The following is a 22,544-nucleotide window of genomic DNA, read 5'->3' on the forward strand; positions in this document are numbered from 1 at the left end:
TTTCAACCATGATCAGAACCAAAAGCAATATAAATGGAAAGGCACATTTGTACATGCCGGTTTGTCCTCATCAAAAAAGAGGAGTCAGACCATCAGCATCAAGCATAAGGTATGCTCAGCATTGTTCTGTTGTCTCAATTTTTACAAGATATAAACATTTACACACATGCACCTGTACTGTGCCAGGTTAAACAGTAATAGGGGAGTACTGGGAAAAGCCTTTGCAGTTCTAGGAAGAACACAGAAAATCAGAAATACTATTATTGTTTTGTTGCTTCTAATTAGTTATTACTTTCACGTCCATTCCACTGTTATACTTTAGGCATCATTCAGTGTTCTGCTGCATATTCTGGCCTCAACATTGTCAACTCAATGCTATTCTACCTGTAATATTTTCCTTAAAGTACTTGTAATCTAAATAAGACATTCAGATGGACGATGTATGATAAAAAATAATGTTAACCTAAAATAGCAATATGCATTTTTTAAAAACAAAAGGGTATTTCATAATCACCATTTTTGTCTCTGTTCCAGGAATTTCAGAAAGAGCCAAAGTTCATTGTAGGTGGGGCTACAAGGACAGATATTTGCCAAGGGGACTTGGGTGAGTCCAATTAAAGTATTGTGTCATGTATATACCGTAAAACCTGTGCAAATATTCAATAAGGAAAGTATTTTACTGCAACCTTCGGCAAATGTTTAAATGTACAGTTTTGCACTTTTTAAACATCTCTTTTCCAAACAAAAACAAAGACCTTGTAGAACTTGATTTTATGTATGCGAGAGAAAGAGTGAATATTGACATTTTTTTAAATGGCCTAATGTCTATTTGAGCTTGTTTTAGAAGCAGAGGTCTTCTTTAGAGAATTCTCAATAGTAGCATGAATTCATGACAATTGTTCATTATTTTATATATTCTCATTTAGCCTGTCATTTAAAAAAATTTTGTACTTGGCCTGTCCTTTTAAAGAACCATGAAAAACATGTTAATTACACACACACACACACACACACACACACAGAGCCTTTTCCAGATAGTTAATTGTAGACTTCTATTGGCCTCAGTGCACCAAAGGCAGAAACATTGTTACTTTTTGCCTTTAAGTAATTTCTCTTTTACTCATTGTAACAAATCTGCCTTGCCAAGACAAAATGGGTTGATCATTACCACTATCCTGTCCTACTTTAAGGCAGGTGATGAAAAGGATAGGGCAATATTGCACTCTGCAGCGCACCACCGTACACACCTTTTTTAAATGTTCAGTTCAAGCTGACGACTGACCATATACAGTATGAGAGAAAAATAATAGCTAGAGGACAATATCCATAATCTCTGAGAAATGTATTATACAAAAGAAAAGACAGGAGGAGAAAAGAACAACAACAATCTTTTTCATCTGCCCCCCAACCCCAAAATAACCCTTATACATACAAATAAAAAAAATGATATATATGCATAGTGGAAATATCACTCCTCCAGCCTCCCTTCCGAAGTTCACATGCAAGTCGAAAGTTCCAGCGTGTTGGTAGCAGGTGAAATGAAGTGTAGAATTGGGAAACAAGAAGTCCCACCTTCTGGGGTGTCGCTATCAATCACAGTCTGTATGGGCTTTCCACACAAACAAACCCAAAAGACTGCAGAAAAACACATCACATCTATGTGGCAGTGCTACATAGATCCCCACCCCCAGTCGATGGTATGGCAGGTCCAAAGTAGGGCCTGATATTAGCCACATGAATTGTTTCCGTTTTGGCATCTAATCCACTACCCCTTTGAATGCGGAAGTTACACGATCATAAACGTTTTAAATTTTTGCTGGGCCCACATATTTGGGCACTAGCTTAGCAGCAAACCTGTTGACAGCACTGGAGAGCTGGTGAGTCCTAGTCTAGACCAGGTCCCCAACAGCAAAGGGTATCTCTTGTCATCATGCATTATAAAACTTGGTATGCCTTGATGTCAAACTCACCAACCTCCTTTGAACTTGCTGCTTTAATTTTTCTTGGATCTGAATAGTAGTGTATGTCTTTGAGTCAGGAAGAGGAGTTGGGGTAAAGAGACGGTCAAGGTGACCTTTGAGTTGTCTGCTGATTGCAACCCAAGCAGGTGTCTCACCAGTGGCCTCATGCACTGCTGTGTTGATGGCAAATTGGAGCTCCGGTAGCCACTTATCCCAGTCTTGGTGTCATTCACCTACATGCTACCATAGGCTTCAGGGTCCTATTCACTATCTCTGTCAGATTAGTAAATGACACCACATGGCCCAAGAACTTAATCTGGGGTTGAAGGAAACAACACTTTCCCACATTCAGTGTCAGATGTGTCTCTTGCAGCCTCTGGAAGACCACTTCTAAATGTTGCAGATGTTGTTGCAGTGTTGGAGAGAACACGACAATGTCATCAATGTGCACATAGCAGATTTTGCCAATTAACCCCTTGAGGATTTGCTCCATCAGATGCTGAAAACTAGCCCCTGTGTTCTTCAGCCCAAGTGTCATGGCTTTGAATTGGAATAACCTCCTCTGGAGGTTACTGGAGTAATTACTGCTGTCTTTGGTTTATTGTGTTCATCCATTTGCACCTGCCAATACCCAGGGTGCTAAAAATGTTTGCCCCACGCCGACTATCCATGATCTCATGGACTAGGGACATAGGATAAGCATCATGATGGGTTTTCTCATTTAATTCCCTGTAGTCCACACAGAAACGATTTGACCCATCCCATTTTTTTGATTAAGACTACTGGAGAGGCCCATGGTGAAGTTGAAGACTCTATGATGCCATCCTGAAACATCTTGTCCAGATGCTCCCTTATGATGTCCCTCTTCTGGGAAGACACCCTGTATGCCCAATGGTGAACTGGGACCTCATCTTTAGTGCTTATGATATGAGAGATACTACTGGTCAACCCCAATTTTTCTGTCCAAACCTCTGTCAATCGGCATAATAGAGGCTTTACCTTATCTGGTTGTTCCAGAATGCTGGCTAGAGAGGTGGTCTTGGAGGTCATCACCTCAGCAACATAAAACTTGAGGTTGGACCAGCCCAGATCTTCGAGCTTTTGACAAGAAAGGCTTCATTTCACTCCTATCTACAGAGTAGCTCTCAAATGCAGATGTATAGACATCTTGATGGAGGTAGTAAAATCCAGTCCGAGGAGCAATGGAATGGTCAGGTGCTTGTCCTCCAGAACATAGGTTTCTGTCTTCCAGGGTGTTGCATCTATTTGGAAGGTTAAACGGACCTTTCCCACTGGCATCCTCTAAAATAAATTTGACTGCGGTTGCCATCGCAAAGTTTTCACCTGGTAGTGCCATCACATTCCATAAGCTCTTCTTCGTTAGAGTGAAATAGCTTCCAGTATTCACAACTGTATCTACCTGCAGTCCCCTCACCTGGGCAGAGACCACCAGAAGAGAGGTCTGTACTTGGACAACAGAGACTATAGTCCAGTTTTTTTGGAAGCAGCCCAGTCTCGCTTCACAGGAGAACCCACCTTCACCAGATTTTCCACGGAGGTCACCACGTCCCTCAAGCCAAGCATTCATTGCATGTGTTCAGTACAGGACATACAAGTTCTTCCCCTGCCATGTCCGGTTGCCACTTCAGACACAGACCCCAATAATCCGTGTGCAAAATCCCATACTGACTGTGTGGGTGCTTGAACCATTGACCAGAGACGTTCTTCAAGGTCCATCTTATACCCAGAAGGAAAGAAAGCTTTAAGAAATTCACATTTAAAAGATATTCAGTCAGTGATCTTGCGTTGGACAGCCTGCCACCAGCTTCTCCCTGGTCCTTGCAGAGAAGCGTTTATGACCCCCATGAGTTCTCATTGCCCAGTGGTGTAGCAGACACAAAAGCTTTGTCGCACTCCAAAAAAATCAATCACGTACTCTTAAGTGTGGCCTGTTTTAAACTTTGGAAAATCAAAGCGAAGCGCTGGCACAGGAGAAAGCGCACTACATTGATAAAAGCACGACCCCCACCCCCAGCGTTGATTGTGCTGCCGGCATTTTAATTGCGGACATACTTTTCCGTATCTCTTCCTTACACTGGCGATCTTTCTGCTGCAGACACTGTACGATCTCCCACTCCATAGCCGCCGGCAGGGCAGAGAAGTTCTCTTTGAGCACCGTGATCGCGGTATCTACATACACACGGAACCCCTTCTTCACGGGATATTGTACTCTCTGCCACAGATGTCATTCTTTCATTGAGGGCATTGAGCAGTTCGGTAACAGCAGCAAGTAAAAGCGGATTGCCATCTACGTCCTCCTCGTCCGTGACATGCGGATCCTCCAGATACATGGACTGCAACAGATTTGATAGCTCATGGACTCCAGCAGGAGTCCTGACGGTGATATGGCGGCCTCGGGCTACCGGGTCCTCACACAGCGATGCGTTTGGACTGTCATCCTCCTGTTCTAACGGCACCGAAGACACACTCATTATAAACCCAAGGAATAATTATTCAAAGTATTGGGGGAGGTAGCAAGATATATAGGCTACTGCCCCTATGGCGTTATTTCAGTGCCACTATTCTGAGCACACGTAAAAAATATTGAGCGCACGTAAAAAGATTGCAAGTGCAAGTGTTGCATTTTGAAGAGAAATTTATTTTGAGCGTACAAAAGCTGAATTTGAGTGAACAAAATTCATTGCTGCGTGCAAAAAATGTATTTCAGTGTTTGCGCTTATCCATATACACACACACAATAGCACCCCTCTCGCTCAGTTTTTCATTTGCGCTTGCTCGCAATGTGTTGCTAGCTCACAACATTCTCTGCTGCGAGCGCTCAACTCTCTGTACACCGTTATAAGTGTGCCACAAAACCAACCAATCACAGACTTGGTTTCAAAAATTCTGATTGGCTCTTACGGTCTCCAATCAGCTCGCTAGCTGCTGCATTCCGGACACCGGAAACACTGTCCACTCAGCCTCACTTCTTGCAGATAGAGGGATAGTCTTAACAAATAATATATTTAAAAATAAAATAATTAAAGATATTATCCGCAAATTGGGGTTTAATTGAGTTTAGCTGGATTTAGCTACATTTCGGACTGTTTCCGGAATGCAGCAGCTAGCGAGCTGATTGGAGACCGTAAGAGCCAATCAGAATTTTTGAAACCAAGTCTGTGATTGGTTGGTTTTGTGGCACACTTATAACGGTGTACAGAGAGTTGAGCGCTTGCAGCAGAGAATGTTGTGAGCGCAAGCAACACATTGCGAGCAAGCGCAAATGAAAAAACTGAGCGAGAGGGGTGCTATTGTGTGTGTGTATATGGATAAGTGCAAACACTGAAATACATTTTTTGCACGCAGCAATGAATTTTGTTCACTCAAATTCAGCTTTTGTACGCTCAAAATAAATTTCTCCTCAAAATGCAACACTTGCACTTGCAATATTTTTTTACGTGCGCTCAGAATAGTGGCACTGAAATAACGCCATATGCCCCGATCCTCAGAGAGGGCATCAACTGGAACAAATCTGGCCCGCCAAGCCGAAACGGGTCGATCGTTAACGCTAATCTGTTTTACCTGTCCTACCTAGGCAGCTGATGAAAAGAGTAGGCCAATATCGCACCCTGCAGCACACCACCATATACACCTTTTTAAAATGTTCAGTTCAAGCCGATGACTGGCCATATACAGTATGAGAGAAAAAACATAGCTAGAGGACATTGAAAAAAATAAGGTTTTCGTGAGCTCACCTGAGTCCGCTAGAAATAACGCAAAATTCACAATTCAAGAGTGAATCGCTGACTTCCACCTAACAGACCGATCTTCTCATGGCCAAGGAGCAGATGCTGATCTGTTTAGTCAGATTTTCTTCTGTCTTCTCCTTTGCTGTTCTCCTCATTTTAAGTGCAGCGGTTTATGCAAATCTCCCCCAGAAAAATAAAGGAAACCGGATGTCCCACCTTCCAGGGTGCTGCTGTTAATCACAGTCTTTATGGGCTATCCACACAAGCAAACCCAACAGACAGCACAAAAACACATCACATCTATTTATGTGGCAGTGCTTTTCTGATCTGCTTTCTGCAATGAGTGAAAGCTTTTATATAAAACAGTCTGGCTTGATGAAAGAGAGGACATTCTAAACCTAACTTTTTGTTATTTCTTTCTAGGTGATTGTTGGCTCTTGGCTGCCATTGCTTCTCTAACACTTAATGAAAAGACATTGACAAGGGTGGTTCCTCCAGATCAGAGTTTTGATGTTGACTATGCTGGGATATTCCATTTTCAGGTAAACTGTAGTCTTCAAATCAAGTGCTGACAGTTTATGATGGGCAATGTCCTGGGTGCCATTAAATGCTTTCTCTGGTTGGAAGTTCCACAAATTCTACAACTGCTAGCATGGGGACCTTTTTGGTAGGTTCTGTTCTTGTTGACCAATGAATGTATAATCTGAAGAGTAATCTAATTCAGAGCCATGGCGACCAGAGCCTTTCCTGCCAACACTGGGGACAAAGCAGGAACTAACCCTGGATGGGGGACCAATAATACCTCTAGAGGGAGAGTTTTGGTTCTGTACATTACCACAATGAATTTTAAATGAAACAACTCAGATGCAGTTGAACTGCAGACTTTCAGCTTTAATTCAGTGGGTTGAACAAAAAGATTGCATAAAAATGTGAGGCAACTAAAGTATTTTTTAACACAATCCCTTCATTTCAGGGGCTCAAAAGTAATTGGACAATTGACTCAAAGGCTATTTCATGGGCAGGTGTGGGCAAGTCCGTCGTTATGTCATTATCAATTAAGCAGATAAAAGGCCTGGAGTTGATTTGAGGTGTGGTGCTTGCATGTGGAAGATTTTGCTGTGAACAGACAACATGCGGTCAAAGGAGCTCTCCATGCAGGTGAAAGAAGCCATCCTTAAGCTGCAAAAACAGAAAAACCCATCCGAAAATTGCTACAATATTACGAGTGGGAAAATCTACAGTTTGGTACATCCTGAGAAAGAAGGCAAGCACTGATGAACTCAGCAACACAAAAAGACCTGGACGTCCACGGAAGACAACAGTGGTGGATGATCACAGAATCATTTCCATGGTGAAGAGAAACCCCTTCACAACAGCCAACCAAGTGAACAACACTCTCCAGGGGGTAGGCGTATCGATATCCAAGTCTACCATAAAGAGAAGACTGCATGAAAGTAAATACAGAGGGTCACTGCAGGGTGCAGGCCACTCATAAGCCTCAAGAATAGAAAGGCTGGATTGGACTTTGCTAAAGAACATCTAAAAAAGCCAGCACAGTTCTGGAAAAAAAATTTTTGGACAGATGAAACCAAGATCAACCTCTACCAGAATGATGGCAAGAAAAAAGCGTGGAGAAGGCGTGGAACAGCTCATTATCCAAAGCAAACTACATCATCTGTAAAACACGGTGGAGGCAGTGTGATGGCTTGGGCGTGCATGGCTGCCAGTGGCACTGGGACACTAGTGTTTATTGATGATTTGACATAGGACAGAATCAGCCGAATGAATTCTGAGGTGTTCAGAGACATACTGTCTGCTCAAATCCAGCTAAATGCTGTCAAATTAATTGGGCAGCGTTTTATGATACAGATGGACAATGACCCAAAACATACAGCCAAAGCAACCCAGGAGTTTATTTAAGCATAGAAGTGGAAAATTCTTGAATGGCCAAGTCAGTCACCTGATCTTAACCCAATTGAACATGCATTTCACTTGTTGAAGACTAAACTTCGGACAGAAAGGCCCACAAACAAACAGCAACTGAAAGCCACTGCAGTAAAGGCCTGGCAGAGCATTAAAACGGAGGAAACCCAGCATCCGGTGATGTTCCTAGAGTTCAAGACTTCAGGCTGGCATTGCCAGCAAAGGGTTTTCAACCAAGTATTAGAAATGAACATTTTATTTCCAGTTATTTAATTTGTCCAATTACTTTTGAGCCCCTGAAATGAAGGGATTGTGTTAAAAAAATGCTTTAGTTGCCTCACATTTTTATGCAATTTTTTTGTTCAACCCACTGAATTAAAACTGAAAGTCTACACTTCAACTGCATCTGAATTGTTTTATTTAAAATTCATTGTGGTAATGTACAGAACCAAAATTAAAAAAAAGTTGTCTCTGTCCAAATATTTATGGACCTAAACTGTAGATGGGATGCTGCAGTTGTTGGGGGCAAGATAAATAAATAGTAGTTGATTGTAGTTATGTTAGTGTACTCAGCTAAAAGTAGCATTAAACAAGGTAAAATAGGTTTTGCTTTGTTAATTATTGTTTTGATATTATTGTGTTTACCCTTGATTATGTATTAGTAGACACAATCACACCCACATCTATAATCTCTCACACCAGATTAAAAAATCACCGGTATTTAAACCCTACATGTTTGTACCATGGAAAAAAATCCAGTGAGCCTAGAAAAAAAGAAATATTATCTTAGTATTAGGCTTTAAGGGGATATTTCTTATGCCCCTAATTCTACCTCAAGACACATGGTTACACGAGTTTATGTCAGAGAGTATGTTCACACATAATCACTATGGTTTCTGATTACATGACTAGCAATTGCAAGGTATGATGAATATATAATTTTTTCACAACTGCTCAGCAGTTTAAAATTTCCAATGAAACTGCAAAAGTATTGCAAGGTTAACATATTTTGTCATCTAGACAACATGGAGCATCTTTATTCTTAGTCCTTTATGTTGTTCTATGAAAAGAGAAGTTGACATAACATTACTGCTGAATCCGCAACCCCCAGCACCGCTTGCATGATCCAGAACACCCATTTTGCTTTCTTCTTGAGACCATCATTTGTCTTCTGTGTTCTTATTTTTGTTGTACAATTCATTGGGTTCTTCTGTGTTTGAGGGCGTTGTGTGTATTATGCTTCCAGTTGAGTGGTCATTGGTTGTCAAGTCTCACACAAAGGAGTCGGTCCCTTGGTCACGAGGTGGTATGACTGTGGACGACTTGATACGATTATGAAAATGAAGGCTATGAATGGCAATCACTGGAAACAATGGGTAGTAAGATGGGAGCATTACACTGAGAAAACCAAAATTTTCTTTGTCGTGTTACCAGCATGCCACCATGCCAGTAGCAAAGAACATGTTTTTTCTTTCAGAATGGGTGATCTACTTGGTTTATGCTATTGTTAATTTCCAAGTTAACTTTCAAAAAAACACAGAAATAACTAATGCACACACAAAAAGGTATACTTGTCACATATTTTAAATGGATCCACCTAACAGATACAGTTCCTATTAAAGATCTCTTTCTTTCTAGTTCTGGCAACATAATGAGTGGGTGGATGTCATCATAGATGACCGACTGCCTACCTTCAGGAATCGACTAGTTTTTGTACATTCTGCTGAAATGAATGAGTTCTGGAGTGCCCTCCTTGAGAAGGCCTATGCAAAGTAAGTATTACCTTATACGTATTGAATGATTTTAACTAAACTGATTGCTTCTAGGCGGCATGGTGGCGCAGTGGGTAGCGCTGCTGCCTCACAGTTAGGAGACCCGGGTCCTCCCTGCGTGGAGGTTACATGTTTTCCCTGTGTCTGCGTGGGTTTCCTCCGGGCACTCCGGATTCCTCCCACAGTCCAAAGACGTGCAGGTTAGGTGCATTGGCGATTCTAAAAATTGTCCTTAGTGTGGGTGTGTGTGTGTATGTGTGTGTGTGTGTGTCCTGTGGTGGGCTGACAAATTGTCAAGTATAATAATGATTCCTTACATTTATATAGTGCTTCAGTCACTGTTCAATGCGCTTTGCACACTCCATGCAGGAAGAACTGAAGATGCAAACCCACAATCTCCTTATTACAAGGCAGCGGCACTACCATAACACCACCTGCATAGGTGTACTGCATTGCATAATATTGTGCTTAAAATTTAAAACACAGAATTTCTTAAATAGAAGAATATTAACCGCAGGTTAATAATGAGCTGTACATTCTACAAAAAAGCTATTATTTAAACTTTTTTCATGTTTTCATCAAATGTAGTCTTTCTAATTTGTTCTTTGCTTTGAGTGTCAAAGGCTGATTGTCATCATCATAACATCCATGAATCTGATGGATTGAAGTGTGTAAGCAGAAGTCCAACAAATCATGAGAAGTGAGGAGACAGTGCTTGGAGTAACAATTAGATTCATTTTCGCACTTGCTTGATGAAACTAGAATACAACTAAGACTCGGCACACAACTGATCATAGAATCATTTAATATGTAGTTGATGCCATGACAAGCTGTCACGGTCGTAGTGCTAGACAACATCCAGTCACAAAAACAAAAAACTGTATCATAGACTACTACCGCCACTTCCAGACACACAACAATGCACTGTATTGTAGGTTCAATGTTGCTAGGCTACACAGAGTGCTCCATTCATGGTCTGTACTACTGTAAGAATTTTTGTAGGAATTTCTAAAAACTTGCGAAATATGTTTTTCTCGGTTTTTCTCTGCATTTTTGGAGGGACCATGGGCTTGGCCAGTGGGCCAATCAGAGGTTGCTTCTGGGCTGCATGTGGTCTGAACAGACTGCCTTTTGAATAGGCCAACCCTAAGTGAACCATTTTTGGCTCCCAGAGGATCCATCTAGATGAAGGTTCCAGAAAGAACCTTTATTTATTGACATTTGTAACAGGCTCCATAAATTACAATTAACAATGATAACAGATGTGTGTGATATCTATTGGTTCATGATTTTAAAAGAACTATTGCTGCATACAATAAGTTCAAGGGCTAAGTTCAGATTTCTTGTTATGACAGTATCCTGCTAGATAGCCTACCATACATTAAAGATTTATGTTTCATACACATATTAGAAACCTTTACCACACCCAAAGATCCAATTTCATATGCAAAGAACCTTTCCAGAATTAAATGGTTCTTTATCAAGCAATTGTTCTACAAGGAACCACACAACCAAGTAAAGTGCCATTGTAGAACCATTATTTTTAAGAATGTAGAAGACCTGTCAATTAGAGTTATTGATTTTAAATTTCACATTAAAGAAAAAGAGAAAAAAACAGTCACTTTAGTATCTAGTTTAGCAGCTATTGTGTGTGTGGCTGCATATATGAACACATTTGCTTTGAATGACCGACACTCCTACTCAAAGTAACTTGGCCTTGGAAATTCAAGCATAATGCTTAGTCTTCTTGTAAAATAGTAAAGTAAACTCCTACCCAAATGAAACCTTTGTTATTTATCATTTAAATATATACATCTCTAAATACAATACAGTATATTAAATATGTAATCTACCAGACAGTTGTGGCAAGTGCCCTCTTCTATGCGGTGGTGTGCTGGGGTGGCAGCCTAAAGATGAAAGACGCCTCACGCCTGGACAAACTTGTTAAGAAGGCAGGCTCTATTGTAAGAGTAAAGTTGGACAGTTTAACATCTGTGGCAGAGCGACGGGCACTAAGCAAACTCCTGTCAATCATGAAGAATCCACTGCATCCACTGAACAGTGTCATCTCCAGACAGAGGAGTAGCTTCAGTGACAGACTTTTGTCACTGTCCTGTTCCACTGACAGACTAAAGAGATCGTTCCTCCCCCACACTATGCGACTCTTCAATTCCACCCGGGGGAGTAAATGCTAACATTAATTTTATTTTAATTTTTTTCATTTTTATTACTATTTAATTTAAAATTGTTTCTTTGTATCAGTATACTGCTGCTGGATTATGTGAATTTCCCCTTGGGATTAATAAAGTATCTATCTATCTATCTATCTATCTATCTATCTATCTATCTATCTATCTATCTATCTATCTATCTGATTAAATGATATATTGCTAAAATTAAAATAACATCTAATCTTTAAATGCAAGTGTCTCTTTCCATAAGCAAATACAATGCATTTGAACACATTCTCTGCTTCCCCTCTGTGTGTACAACCAAAACAACAGATCTGGAAATGAAAGTGAAGCTCAAGCCTAATCACATCTCTAGCTGTGCTTTAACTACAACTGAAGTGGACTGCATATCCATAACCATCTGTTAACAATTAGTGTGGAGACCAAGAAGTACAAAAGATTTTAAAGAATTCCCTTCACCTTTTGATACCAAGATACCAAACACTTTCCTAAAATTACAGTATTGCTGAAATATATTCAGAAAATGGACTTATCTGTGCATCGATACAGACAAGCCATTCAATTCTGAATGTTGGATTTTTTAAGCTGCCATTATGCATGCAGTAAAGACATCTGAATAATTGCACACATTATGCCAGCATAAAAGTCCTTGAACAGGATGTTTCCATTATAATGGTGTCTATTTCATTTACAAATTCTAGTTGTTGTATTAGCTTTTCTATTAGGAATTAATCTACACATCTGCCAAAAAAGGGCTAAGAAATGGAACATAACTTAGGAAGAGATAGGAACAAATATGAGAGCCATGTCGCATAAGGTAATAGAGGACTTAAGCAGGTATAATTTAAAAATGTTTTTTTCATAGTTGTAGTTGTCAAAATACATATTGCATTAAAGAATGTAAATTCACTGCTATTTAACAATGTATGAATGACTGGAAATTCCACTACATCAACAAGGAAATTATTTCATAATTAACAGATAATGAAATATAAATATACAAGATTTTTTATTAATTATATTCTTCCCTTTCACATGAATTTAATATCTAGACTTCCTGTCCCTCCACCAGTTTTCTAAACAAATACTAACAAATATTAAAGGGTCATTGTCAGCTGAAACCTGACCCATGAGAAGGGACTAACCATGACTATAATGAAGGTACAGCACATAGCACACATATCCACACTTCCATAACATCATTTTAACAGCCTAAGAACCTCACAGCATATCTTTAGACAAAAGGAGGAATCCATGTAATGATAGGTAGAATATACACATTTCAAGCTTAAGGGCAACTACACCTGGGTGGTGAAAATACTATTGGTTGCATTACACACTACCCATCAATATTTTTCGAAAATGTAAATATGATTTTGATATTTAATTGTCTGTAGTAGTAGAGTGTTGTACCGTGTTAGCCATTATGAATGCAAGCCAATAAAAGGTGTCATTTTCACTTGACTTGTCATTGAATATTTCAATTGTTAAACATCCCCAATGTTTTTCCAAATATATGTATATTTTGGAGAATTCCGTGCAAGTGTGTATGATAGTTTATTTTTGTTACTTTTTTTTTTTGTTAAAATTTTGAATATTAAATAAACAATAACATCTTTGTACCACAATGAATAACAGGTTAAATGGAAGTTATGAAGCTCTGAAAGGAGGAAGTACTCTAGAAGCTATGGAAGATTTTACTGGAGGTGTGGGAGAGATGTATGAAACAAAAAATGCTCCTGCAAATCTTTTCCAGATTATTGATAAAGCACTTAAAAGAGGTTCAATGTTGGGATGCTCAATTGATGTAAGTGTTATGTATTTTGCAAAGTTAAAAAATAGATGCACAATGCTTTACTGACAGTCTTCTTTTTTTAATTGTAGTTTACTTCTCAATCTTGTCATATTGACATCATTATGAAAAATTTGCTCTGGGTGTGAATGGTGGAGTGCCTTCCCAATGCTCGAATGTATTTCTTCTTATAATCTAGACTCCAATAATCCAAACAATTAAAAAAAAACACATATTTTAAAATGTGCTCCTGCCAGTAGTAGATTCATTAAATCCAACATCAGTCAATTGTAGGCTTTGTTAACAGTGATACTGGGGTAAATGAATGTCAAGACCACATACACATAAATATAATCTGTATTCGCCTATCTTCTATTATTTAAGGGGTGGAACTTCTGTTCCTGCTCTAATTCCTGACTCCAGTTGTCTGACTTTTGAAACAGCATTTATTCTAATATATTCATTATGTACTAGAATCCTATCCAGAATTTGTTTCTGCTTTGGACATAATTATAGGTTTCTGCCATCTATAAACTATAGTGGATAAGTGGGTTAAAATGTATTACAAAAAGAGGTACAAGAAAGAAAGAAATGAGCATGTCTGTTACAAAACATTAGGAGCTTTCTACCAAATTATGCATGATCATAAACATACATTAAGCATATTTTGATTATCATAAGTACTTTCCTCCTTAAAAATCCATTAACAAAAAGTCATGCCTTAACAAGGACTATCATCCTTCATATAATTAAAGCCAAATAAGTACACCAGTCAAAGACAAATCCTTGCATTGGATGTAAAAGAAAGTATTGTGCAGTAACTGGAGTCAGAGCTTATCAGCCTTTTCACCCACACCTATGCTATGAAATGGACACACAAGTAATCAACCCGGTGAGCTATATTTGTGCCTCTTTGGTCTACTCAGAAGATGTCCCATGAGACAGGCAAGTGAGCATAGAAATATATGCACAATTTCAGTTATCTTTTTCTACTTTTGGGATTCGTACTTCTGGTTTAACACAATTTGACCTTGTGGTATAGGAACCTACCTGTTGTTTAACAGCATGCACCTTACAGCTATATGTAATAGTGGATTTTTAAAACACACTATGTTGGGTTCTTGAGAGAGTATTGTCATTTGATTTAAGAACATTCAAGATTCTAGCGAGAAGACTTCAATCCTAAAGTAGTAAAAGATGTGTAATTGGGAGGAAAGCCCAGATGATCAGAATCTGAATGGTGACATACTATTGCTGGACTATTCGTAGACAGCCATAAAGTACACAATATTCAAATTCAGTTATTATACTTAGTACCAATGTCCTTTGGGACAACAATTTTGGCATTTTAGTCTTTATTCTTATCTGAGGTTATGTGTTTTGGACATTTAAGTAAAGAGAATTTGTGAGCAGTCAGTTGATTGCCTCTTGGTGCTTAATTGGCTCTGGTTGTAGGACATGAAGTGAACAGGTCAGTAAGCATGCCCTGAGGCTGAACACATCTCTTACTGTAGAAGAGTTCACACTACAACTTGGGTAATGTCAGTTACACAGAGTCTGAAAGGAGTCTGTTTGAGACTGCAGCAGAGGAAATGCTAAAAGGAAGACAGAAACAGGACACCATGGTTAAAGGAAGCCATACAGCTAAACAGGGATGTCTGACTGGAAAAGTTAGCCAGGGTGTCTCAGATCTGACTGATGGGAACAGGTAGGCCAAGAATTGTGCAGCACAGACTAAAGCAAAATCTAACTGGAAATGTCATTGATTCACAAAAGTAATATTTTTATTAATTCTTGACCTCTGTGAATATGGCCTCCTCAGCCATACTACAATGGTAGATAAGGTGATTGATGAGATCTACAGTACTTAGAGGATGTTGATATTGTAGAATGATCTGCTCTTGAATGTTGCAAAGATTAAAACAGGACCCCTGCACTAGCAGATTAGGGTGATGGAACTAAATGATTTGTTCACACCACCAGCAAAAAAAGAGGAAAAAAAATCACATCAGCATTTAAACATAGTCCTGGTTGTGCCACAGTCAATTAACATTTTGCAAATTCTTGAGACATCATGGGAGTTTGACCATTCTTTCTAAGTATATTTGATAGAAATTAAAGAGGCCTTTGACCGCAGTTCTCAGTGTATCTTGTAGATAACTTTGCTAGATTATAGCATTCTGAGGCTAATATTGTGTGCAGTTTCTATATTTGCAAAAAGAGAGTTCACAGTCTTGACATGATTTTATTAAGATGGTAATAAATCTAGGTTTATTCTCTAGGTTCTCTAGGTTTATTCTCTAGGTAGTTGCAATATGGGGCAACACGGTGGCGCAGTGGTAGCATTGGTGCCTCACAGTTAGGAGACCTGGGTTCGTTTCCCGGGTCCTCCCTGCGTGGAGTTTTCATGTTCTCCCCGTGTCTGTGTGGGTTTCCTCCCACAGTCCAAAGACATGCAGGTTAGGTGGATTGGCGATTCTAAATTGGCCCTAGTGTGTGCTTGGTTGTGTGTGTCCTGTGGTGGGTTGGCACCCTGCCCAGAACTGGTTCCTGCCTTGTGCCCTGTGTTGGCTGATATTGGCTCCAGCAGACCCTCGTAACCCTGTGTTCGGATTCAACGGGTTAGAAAATGGATGGATGGATAGTTGCAATATAATACTATCCAGGCCTAGAAATAATCAAATTTAAAAACCTAAGGTTTCATCTTTTCTTTTGGGAATTCTGTTGACCACTAATGGGCAGCAGTGGTAGCGCTGCTGCCTTGCAGTAAGGAGACCTGGATTCACTTCCCGGGTCCTCCCCGTGTGGAGTTTGCATGTTCTCCCCATGTCTGTGTGGGTTCCCTCCCACAGTCCAAAGACATGCAGGTTAGGTGCATTGGCAATCCTGATTTGTCCCTAGTGTGTGTTTGGTGTGTGGGTGTGTGTGTGCCCTGCGGTGGGTTGGTGCCTTGCCCAGGGTTTGTTCCTGTCTTGCGCCCTGTGCTGGCTAGGATTGGCTCCAGCAGACTCCCGTAACCCTGTGTTAGGATACAGTATAGCGGGTTGGACAATGACTGACTGACTGACTGACTGTTGACCACTGGATTTTCATGACTGTATGATCTTCTCTTACGAGAAAGATCATCTATTTAAAATTTGGGCATCATGTGGTGGAGAAAATTGTCAGGGTTCTAAAGATTAAATAGGCTAGTGATCCAAGATCAAAATAAAAAGACAAAACAAACTTGTAATCATAAAGTAAACAAAAAGTCAAAACTAATACCTAAATCTAGAAATCAAGTTGAGAAATTAGAAACAAAATGGGAAAAAATGATATTCACATTATGCAAATATAGTAAACAAAATAAACCATAAAGATGAATTTCTGAGGATCATAATATTTTAATTTCTAAGTAGAATATTGTGGTCTTTTTGTTATTGTGATCTACAGTGCACACAATATTCAGTCAAGTGTGAAGCAACTGGGATGAAAATCAGTAACTTTAAATCTAAGGTCATTTTGTTCAGGTATCCTCAGGCTGTGCTCCTGCTATTCAATCACATACTGCTTATACCTGCCCATGCTGTTGTGTTGCTTGGCCACCCTAAAGTACTGTATATCTGATAGGAGAGGTGGGGAATAAAAACAGAGTACATTCTTCATAAAGTGCTCAAACTTTGTGTTTTTCTTTCTTTACAATTTTTTCAATCTTGTTTAATTGCACTTATTTTTTCATTACATGTGAATTACAGTAAGCCTTTTAAGTAATGATGACTGCAACTAGCCAAAATAATGTTCTTTTCCAGCCAATCTAGAAATGTCTCAAAGTAGAAATACTATTGCTATGGCTGAGAGGAGTCTTTTAACACATTCTGAGAATCTAATCCTTAGAGTTTGCTGGGAGGAGACACAGAGGCAGAAATAAGACATACAGGAAGAATTATGTGTGCCAACTGACTGTAGCTGCTCTGCCTATTACCAGATCTGCCTTCAGCACTATTTTGATTTTAGTAGTTGGAAGCCTTCAAATAAATCTGAGTGATGTTTTATTTAATAGTCTGACTATGAAAATATGATCAAGTTTTATTTTTTTCCCTACAGATAACTAGTTCTGCTGAATCAGAAGCTCAGACAGCCTCAGGCCTTGTGAAAGGACATGCTTACTCAATTACTGGCCTTGAAGAGGTTGGTAACCTTGATGGTTTTCTGAATCTTGAACTGTTCCTTTCAATGCAGTCTGGATGAACTTGTAGAGAGTTCCTGAGGAAAAAATGAAATATAAATTCAATATGGATTGGCTTTAAATATTATGCCTGAGATTGAAAAACAGGCGTTTTAACTTTCATTTTTAGGACTGAGACTAGGACTATTAACTTTAATAATGATATAGTAAATTTATTGTGTTGCAAGAAAAATAATTATTTTTGTGCTAAAAATCTAATTTTTTTTAGAAATTTTATTATACAGTAAATATTGTGTAAGAATTCAATACAATTGCTAAACTCAGTATCTTGATTTAATTTATTCCAGGTGAACTACAGAGGAAGGAAGGTAAAGCTGATCAGAGTTAGAAATCCCTGGGGTCAAGTTGAATGGAATGGCCCATGGAGTGACAAGTTAGTTGATGTTCATTTTTCATAAAATAACTTATTTTTCTTTCTACAATGTAGCATGCACTGTATTAGCATAACCTCTTTTGTTACCATTGCTTTGTTCATAGCATAATAAATAAATTATATATTTCTCTTATTTCACATTATTAGATTTATCTATTTTTGAAATGAAGCACAGCTAATGCATGGAAATCTAAATAATGGGTTTAAGTTGCCTTTACAAAAATAAAAACAATATAGATATAGAAAAAAGGGACTTTAAATAAGATAGAAGTTATTGATTGATCAATAAATATTAAATATTTATTTATTTTTCCAGCTCTTCAGAATGGAAAATGATTGATGCTCAGGAAAGGAAACGTTTAACTCAAGTATCTCTGGATGATGGAGAATTTTGGTAATGGAAATCTAAGCAAATATCTGGGAATTTCCATTGTAGTGACTGTGACTTAATCTGAAAATGTACTCTATCTATCTATCTATCTATTATGATATATATATATTATATATATATATATATATATATATATATATATATATATTCATAACTGTACCAGAAAAATGGAGAGTCTTTACAGTTTGATCAAGGTGTCTAATAAGTCATCAGAAAGAGATGAGGCTTCACTATTAGTACTAAAAGGAAAAAATGACCTATGGCTGAAAATAACCAATGAAATCCACAGAATGAGTCAGCTGACAGCAAGGAGATGACATTTGCTACATATAGCATATTAAATGTAGTTTATCATTTATACAATAATCTTAAACTGTTTTTTTATCTTCTTATTTTGAGCTGTATTATTGTTTGTTTTAAAGCCTATTTTGATAATGTGCACTTTGAAAGATGGTTGATAAAACAAAGACTAGCAGATTGATTCAGCTTCTCTTTAAGTTTCTCACCTACTAATCAAGTCTAGACAGCCTTCCATACCTTTCTTTACGACGAGGTTGCAAAGACTCATTGTACATATTTGAAAATAAAACTGAAATGAAGAATCAGAAACATTTACTGGTTACATTTGTGATGTTTTTCATTAAAAATACAGTATCTCCAATATTATATCCATCCCATTATATCCAAACTACTGGGTCACATGGGTCTGCTGGAGCCAATCCCAGCCAACACAGGGCACAAGGCAGGAAACAAACCCTGGGTAGGGCACCAGCCCACCGCAGGGCACACACACACACCAAGCACAATTTAGAATCATCAATGCACCTAACTTGCATGTCTTTGGACTGTGTTAGGAAACCGGAGTACCCCACGCAGACACAGGGAGAACATGCAAACTCCATGTAGGGAGGACCCGGGGAGTGAACCCGGGTCTCCTAACTGCAAGGTGGAAGCACCACCATGCCGCCCCAATATCATATCTGTTTTTAAAATATTTTTAACATTAGTTTATTCATTTAGTTTATGAAATGATAATAACAGAAATTACCCAGTAATACAGGTGCTGCTAGAATTCTTTCAGAAATATGTGTGAGTATATCGCCAAGACAAACCTATCAGTCTTCTTTGTATGTTTTCAGGATGGAGTTTGAAGATTTTAAAGCAAATTACGACAAGATTGAGATTTGTAACCTTACTGCAGACTCCCTGGATGATGACACACCTCATAAATGGGAAGTAACTGTCTTTAACGGAAGCTGGATCAGAGGCTCTACAGCAGGTGGCTGCCGAAACTACATTGGTATGTCAGATATGGCAGTCAATGTTGTGTCAGCATCTCAGGGACAGTGCTAGTTTACTTATCTAATGTAGATTACTCATTTTTAAGTATCTGAGATAATGTTATGAATTTGTAACAGTTTAGGCAGTTTATTAATCAACAGACAGGAGAGCTGAAGGGCTGCACACTAGGATGGCACTCTGCCTCCATAATTCTCCTTTAATCATAAGGGGGCTCCAGAGAGCCCCAAACCACAGACACAGTAAAGTTCTACACATTTTTAGAATAAAGTAAAGGGTTTTTATTCTTCTCACAAGCACCTTTACAAATCTCCTCTTTGACACAATAAGCACACAATTCTTCCTCCTTCACTACCTCCACTGAGTTTTGCCTGCTGCCTCCTGACTCTGACTGATCCATGTTTGGCAGGAAGCTTCCTTTTATGCCCGACACAGGAATGCTTCCCATGCTGTTCTGTCTTCTCTAGAAAACACTTCTGACCAATGGACAAAATAGGGTGGTTCTCCCCGACAATGCCCTCTACCGATAATAAGGGACCCCTACATGGCTACACTTCCAGACGCCATTTCCCTAGCACCCCTATTGGTGTCCCGACTGGGTTCTCATACAAGGACCACTGCCACCTAGTGCATGTGAGATGGAACCACTCCCAACTTCTGGCTTCCGCTGGTCCATCCATTATTTTATACTGGCTGGGCACAGAGTTATCTTTCCACCCAGTCGGCCAATTCGGCCAACATTCCTCTTGGGCCTCTGTCCAGGTAATAAACCGTGCTGCTCCCTGGCCAGGATGCATGTTCTTATCCTACACTCTTCTGTAGACTCCAAATTAACCAATGAATACTAGCCAATGAGTACTGACACATGACCTTCCCAATACACAAGAATGAATAAGCCTTTCAGCTGCCTATGACTTTGTCCAGTTTAGATGACCTCTTGATACATAATATACTGTATACATTAAAGTACACGTGAGGAGTAAAGGAGGATTAGTTATTACATAAGGAATGGTTAAAGGAGATGAATCTTTACATCCTTTTGTTTGAATCATATTTGAATTCATTATTTAAAACAATGAATGTAAACTATGTTCAACTGATTTTTTCCCCCTGCAAAATGCAAAAGTCTAAACCAGACACAGAGATGTAGATTGCAAATTTTGCTGTCAGAAAAAAAATTTGCTCTTTATTTGTTGACCTTATACATAAGACCTGATATCTTTCTCTGTTGTTGGATCAGACTGTAGTACATGGCATTTCAAATGAAATTATATGACGAGTGGGAATGCTGTAAGTGTTCTTGTAAAACCTAAGTGTCTGAATATCTGGATGACTGAGGAAGGAAGCCATATTCAGACTACAAACTGTGTTATTTTTGGTCTTTGATCTGCATCACTTACCACCCTTTACCAACAACTTGTATAACAGTTTGTAGCGGCATCCCAGTCCTCTCCATAGGGTCTCATAACCAGAGACTCCTTCACCAAATTCCCCCACACAAATAACAGCAGCACTTTATTTTGTTTTTATTGACACTGTTCCATTATTACATTAACAACCTCAATCCCCCTTTACATATTTTTATTTTTTTCTCCTCCTACTATTATTTATCGTCTGGCATTTATATCTCTTGGACTGAAAGAACCCTGACATCACCAGCCAGCCCTCTACATTTCAACAGGTTTCCATACTTAACATTTTTTTAGAGTGGAAATGTTATGCCATTATGAGCTTTTGTATTGAAATACAAAAATTGGGAGTTAGAAATGGCTTTCAAGTAATGAGAAAAACTGCATAAAAATTTCAGATTTTTTTTTTGCTTATGTATGGGTATGTGGCTTTTTATGTGTACTATAGTTTAAATTATTATTTTTTATAATCAGTAAATGTATTCATCTTTATATATAATCCTTATTTGGATCTTGATCTTTGTTTGTCCATGAATGAATTAGAAGAAGAAGCATTAGATGGCAGTAGAGAGACAGCTAAAACATAAGCATTGCATTAAGAATCTCCTCCAGGCTTATACTACTGAAGACTGTAGTACTCCAGTCACACCTCAAAACACAGACATTCAAACTAAACAAATTGTTGTGCTTTAAATTAACTAAAGAGATATTCGTTTAGAGGGCGGCACGGTGGCGCAGTGGTAGCGCTGCTGCCTCGCAGTTAGGAGACCCGAGTTCGCTTCCCGGGTCCTCCCTGCGTGGAGTTTGCATGTTCTCCCCGTGTCTGCGTGGGTTTCCTCCGAGCACTCCGGTTTCCTCCCACAATCCAAAGACATGCAGGTTAGGTGGATTGGCGATTCTAAATTGGCCCTAGTGTGTGCTTGGTGTGTGGGTGTGTTTGTGTGTGTCCTGCGGTGGGTTGGCACCCTGCCCAGGATTGGTTCCTGCCTTGTGCCCTGTGTTGGCTGGGATTGGCTCCAGCAGACCCCCGTGACCCTGTATTCGGATTCAGCGGGTTAGAAAATGGATGGATGGATATTTGTTTAGATCTTGATCTTTGTTTGTCCACGAATTCCATGCATGTGTAGACCACCTTCCAGTTTAGTACGTTGTTGTTACTCACAGATGTCAACAATGTGCCAGAATAACGAAAGGGGTAGTGGACAGTGTTACGCTGGTTAGCTCCTGAGGCCTGGTTAGAGAATGAGATTGCTGAAGATAAAAGGTACGTGCCTACGTAACATATGAATGAAAGAATGACAGTGGGTAAAATGAATGACAACGTAACTGCACATTCCGGAAATTATTATTGTTACATTGTAGCCGGCAAGTGCTGCGTGTCTCACCGTTGTACCGTGGCTTGATCACATGTCAGTGAAGTGATCCCTATTTATGCTTTAAAGAGCCTGGATACCTATG

At 39.1% G+C, this 22,544-nt stretch overlaps 1 protein-coding gene across 1 annotated transcript in view; it reads left to right on the plus strand.

The window, feature by feature from the left end:
• capn9 (calpain 9) overlaps window positions 1–22,544 on the plus strand; it is an 85,512-nt gene that overhangs the window by 21,618 nt on the left and 41,350 nt on the right. The window contains exons 2-9 of the mRNA XM_039748230.1: window positions 535–604; window positions 6,134–6,252; window positions 9,272–9,405; window positions 13,236–13,404; window positions 17,473–17,556; window positions 17,902–17,987; window positions 18,304–18,381; window positions 19,518–19,678. Of these exons, the coding sequence (XP_039604164.1) occupies window positions 535–604; window positions 6,134–6,252; window positions 9,272–9,405; window positions 13,236–13,404; window positions 17,473–17,556; window positions 17,902–17,987; window positions 18,304–18,381; window positions 19,518–19,678 (901 nt within the window). The remainder of the gene's footprint in view (window positions 1–534; window positions 605–6,133; window positions 6,253–9,271; window positions 9,406–13,235; window positions 13,405–17,472; window positions 17,557–17,901; window positions 17,988–18,303; window positions 18,382–19,517; window positions 19,679–22,544) is intronic.

Source organism: Polypterus senegalus, chromosome 3 (assembly GCF_016835505.1).
Source record: "Polypterus senegalus isolate Bchr_013 chromosome 3, ASM1683550v1, whole genome shotgun sequence".
NCBI classification, from domain to species: domain Eukaryota; kingdom Metazoa; phylum Chordata; class Cladistia; order Polypteriformes; family Polypteridae; genus Polypterus; species Polypterus senegalus.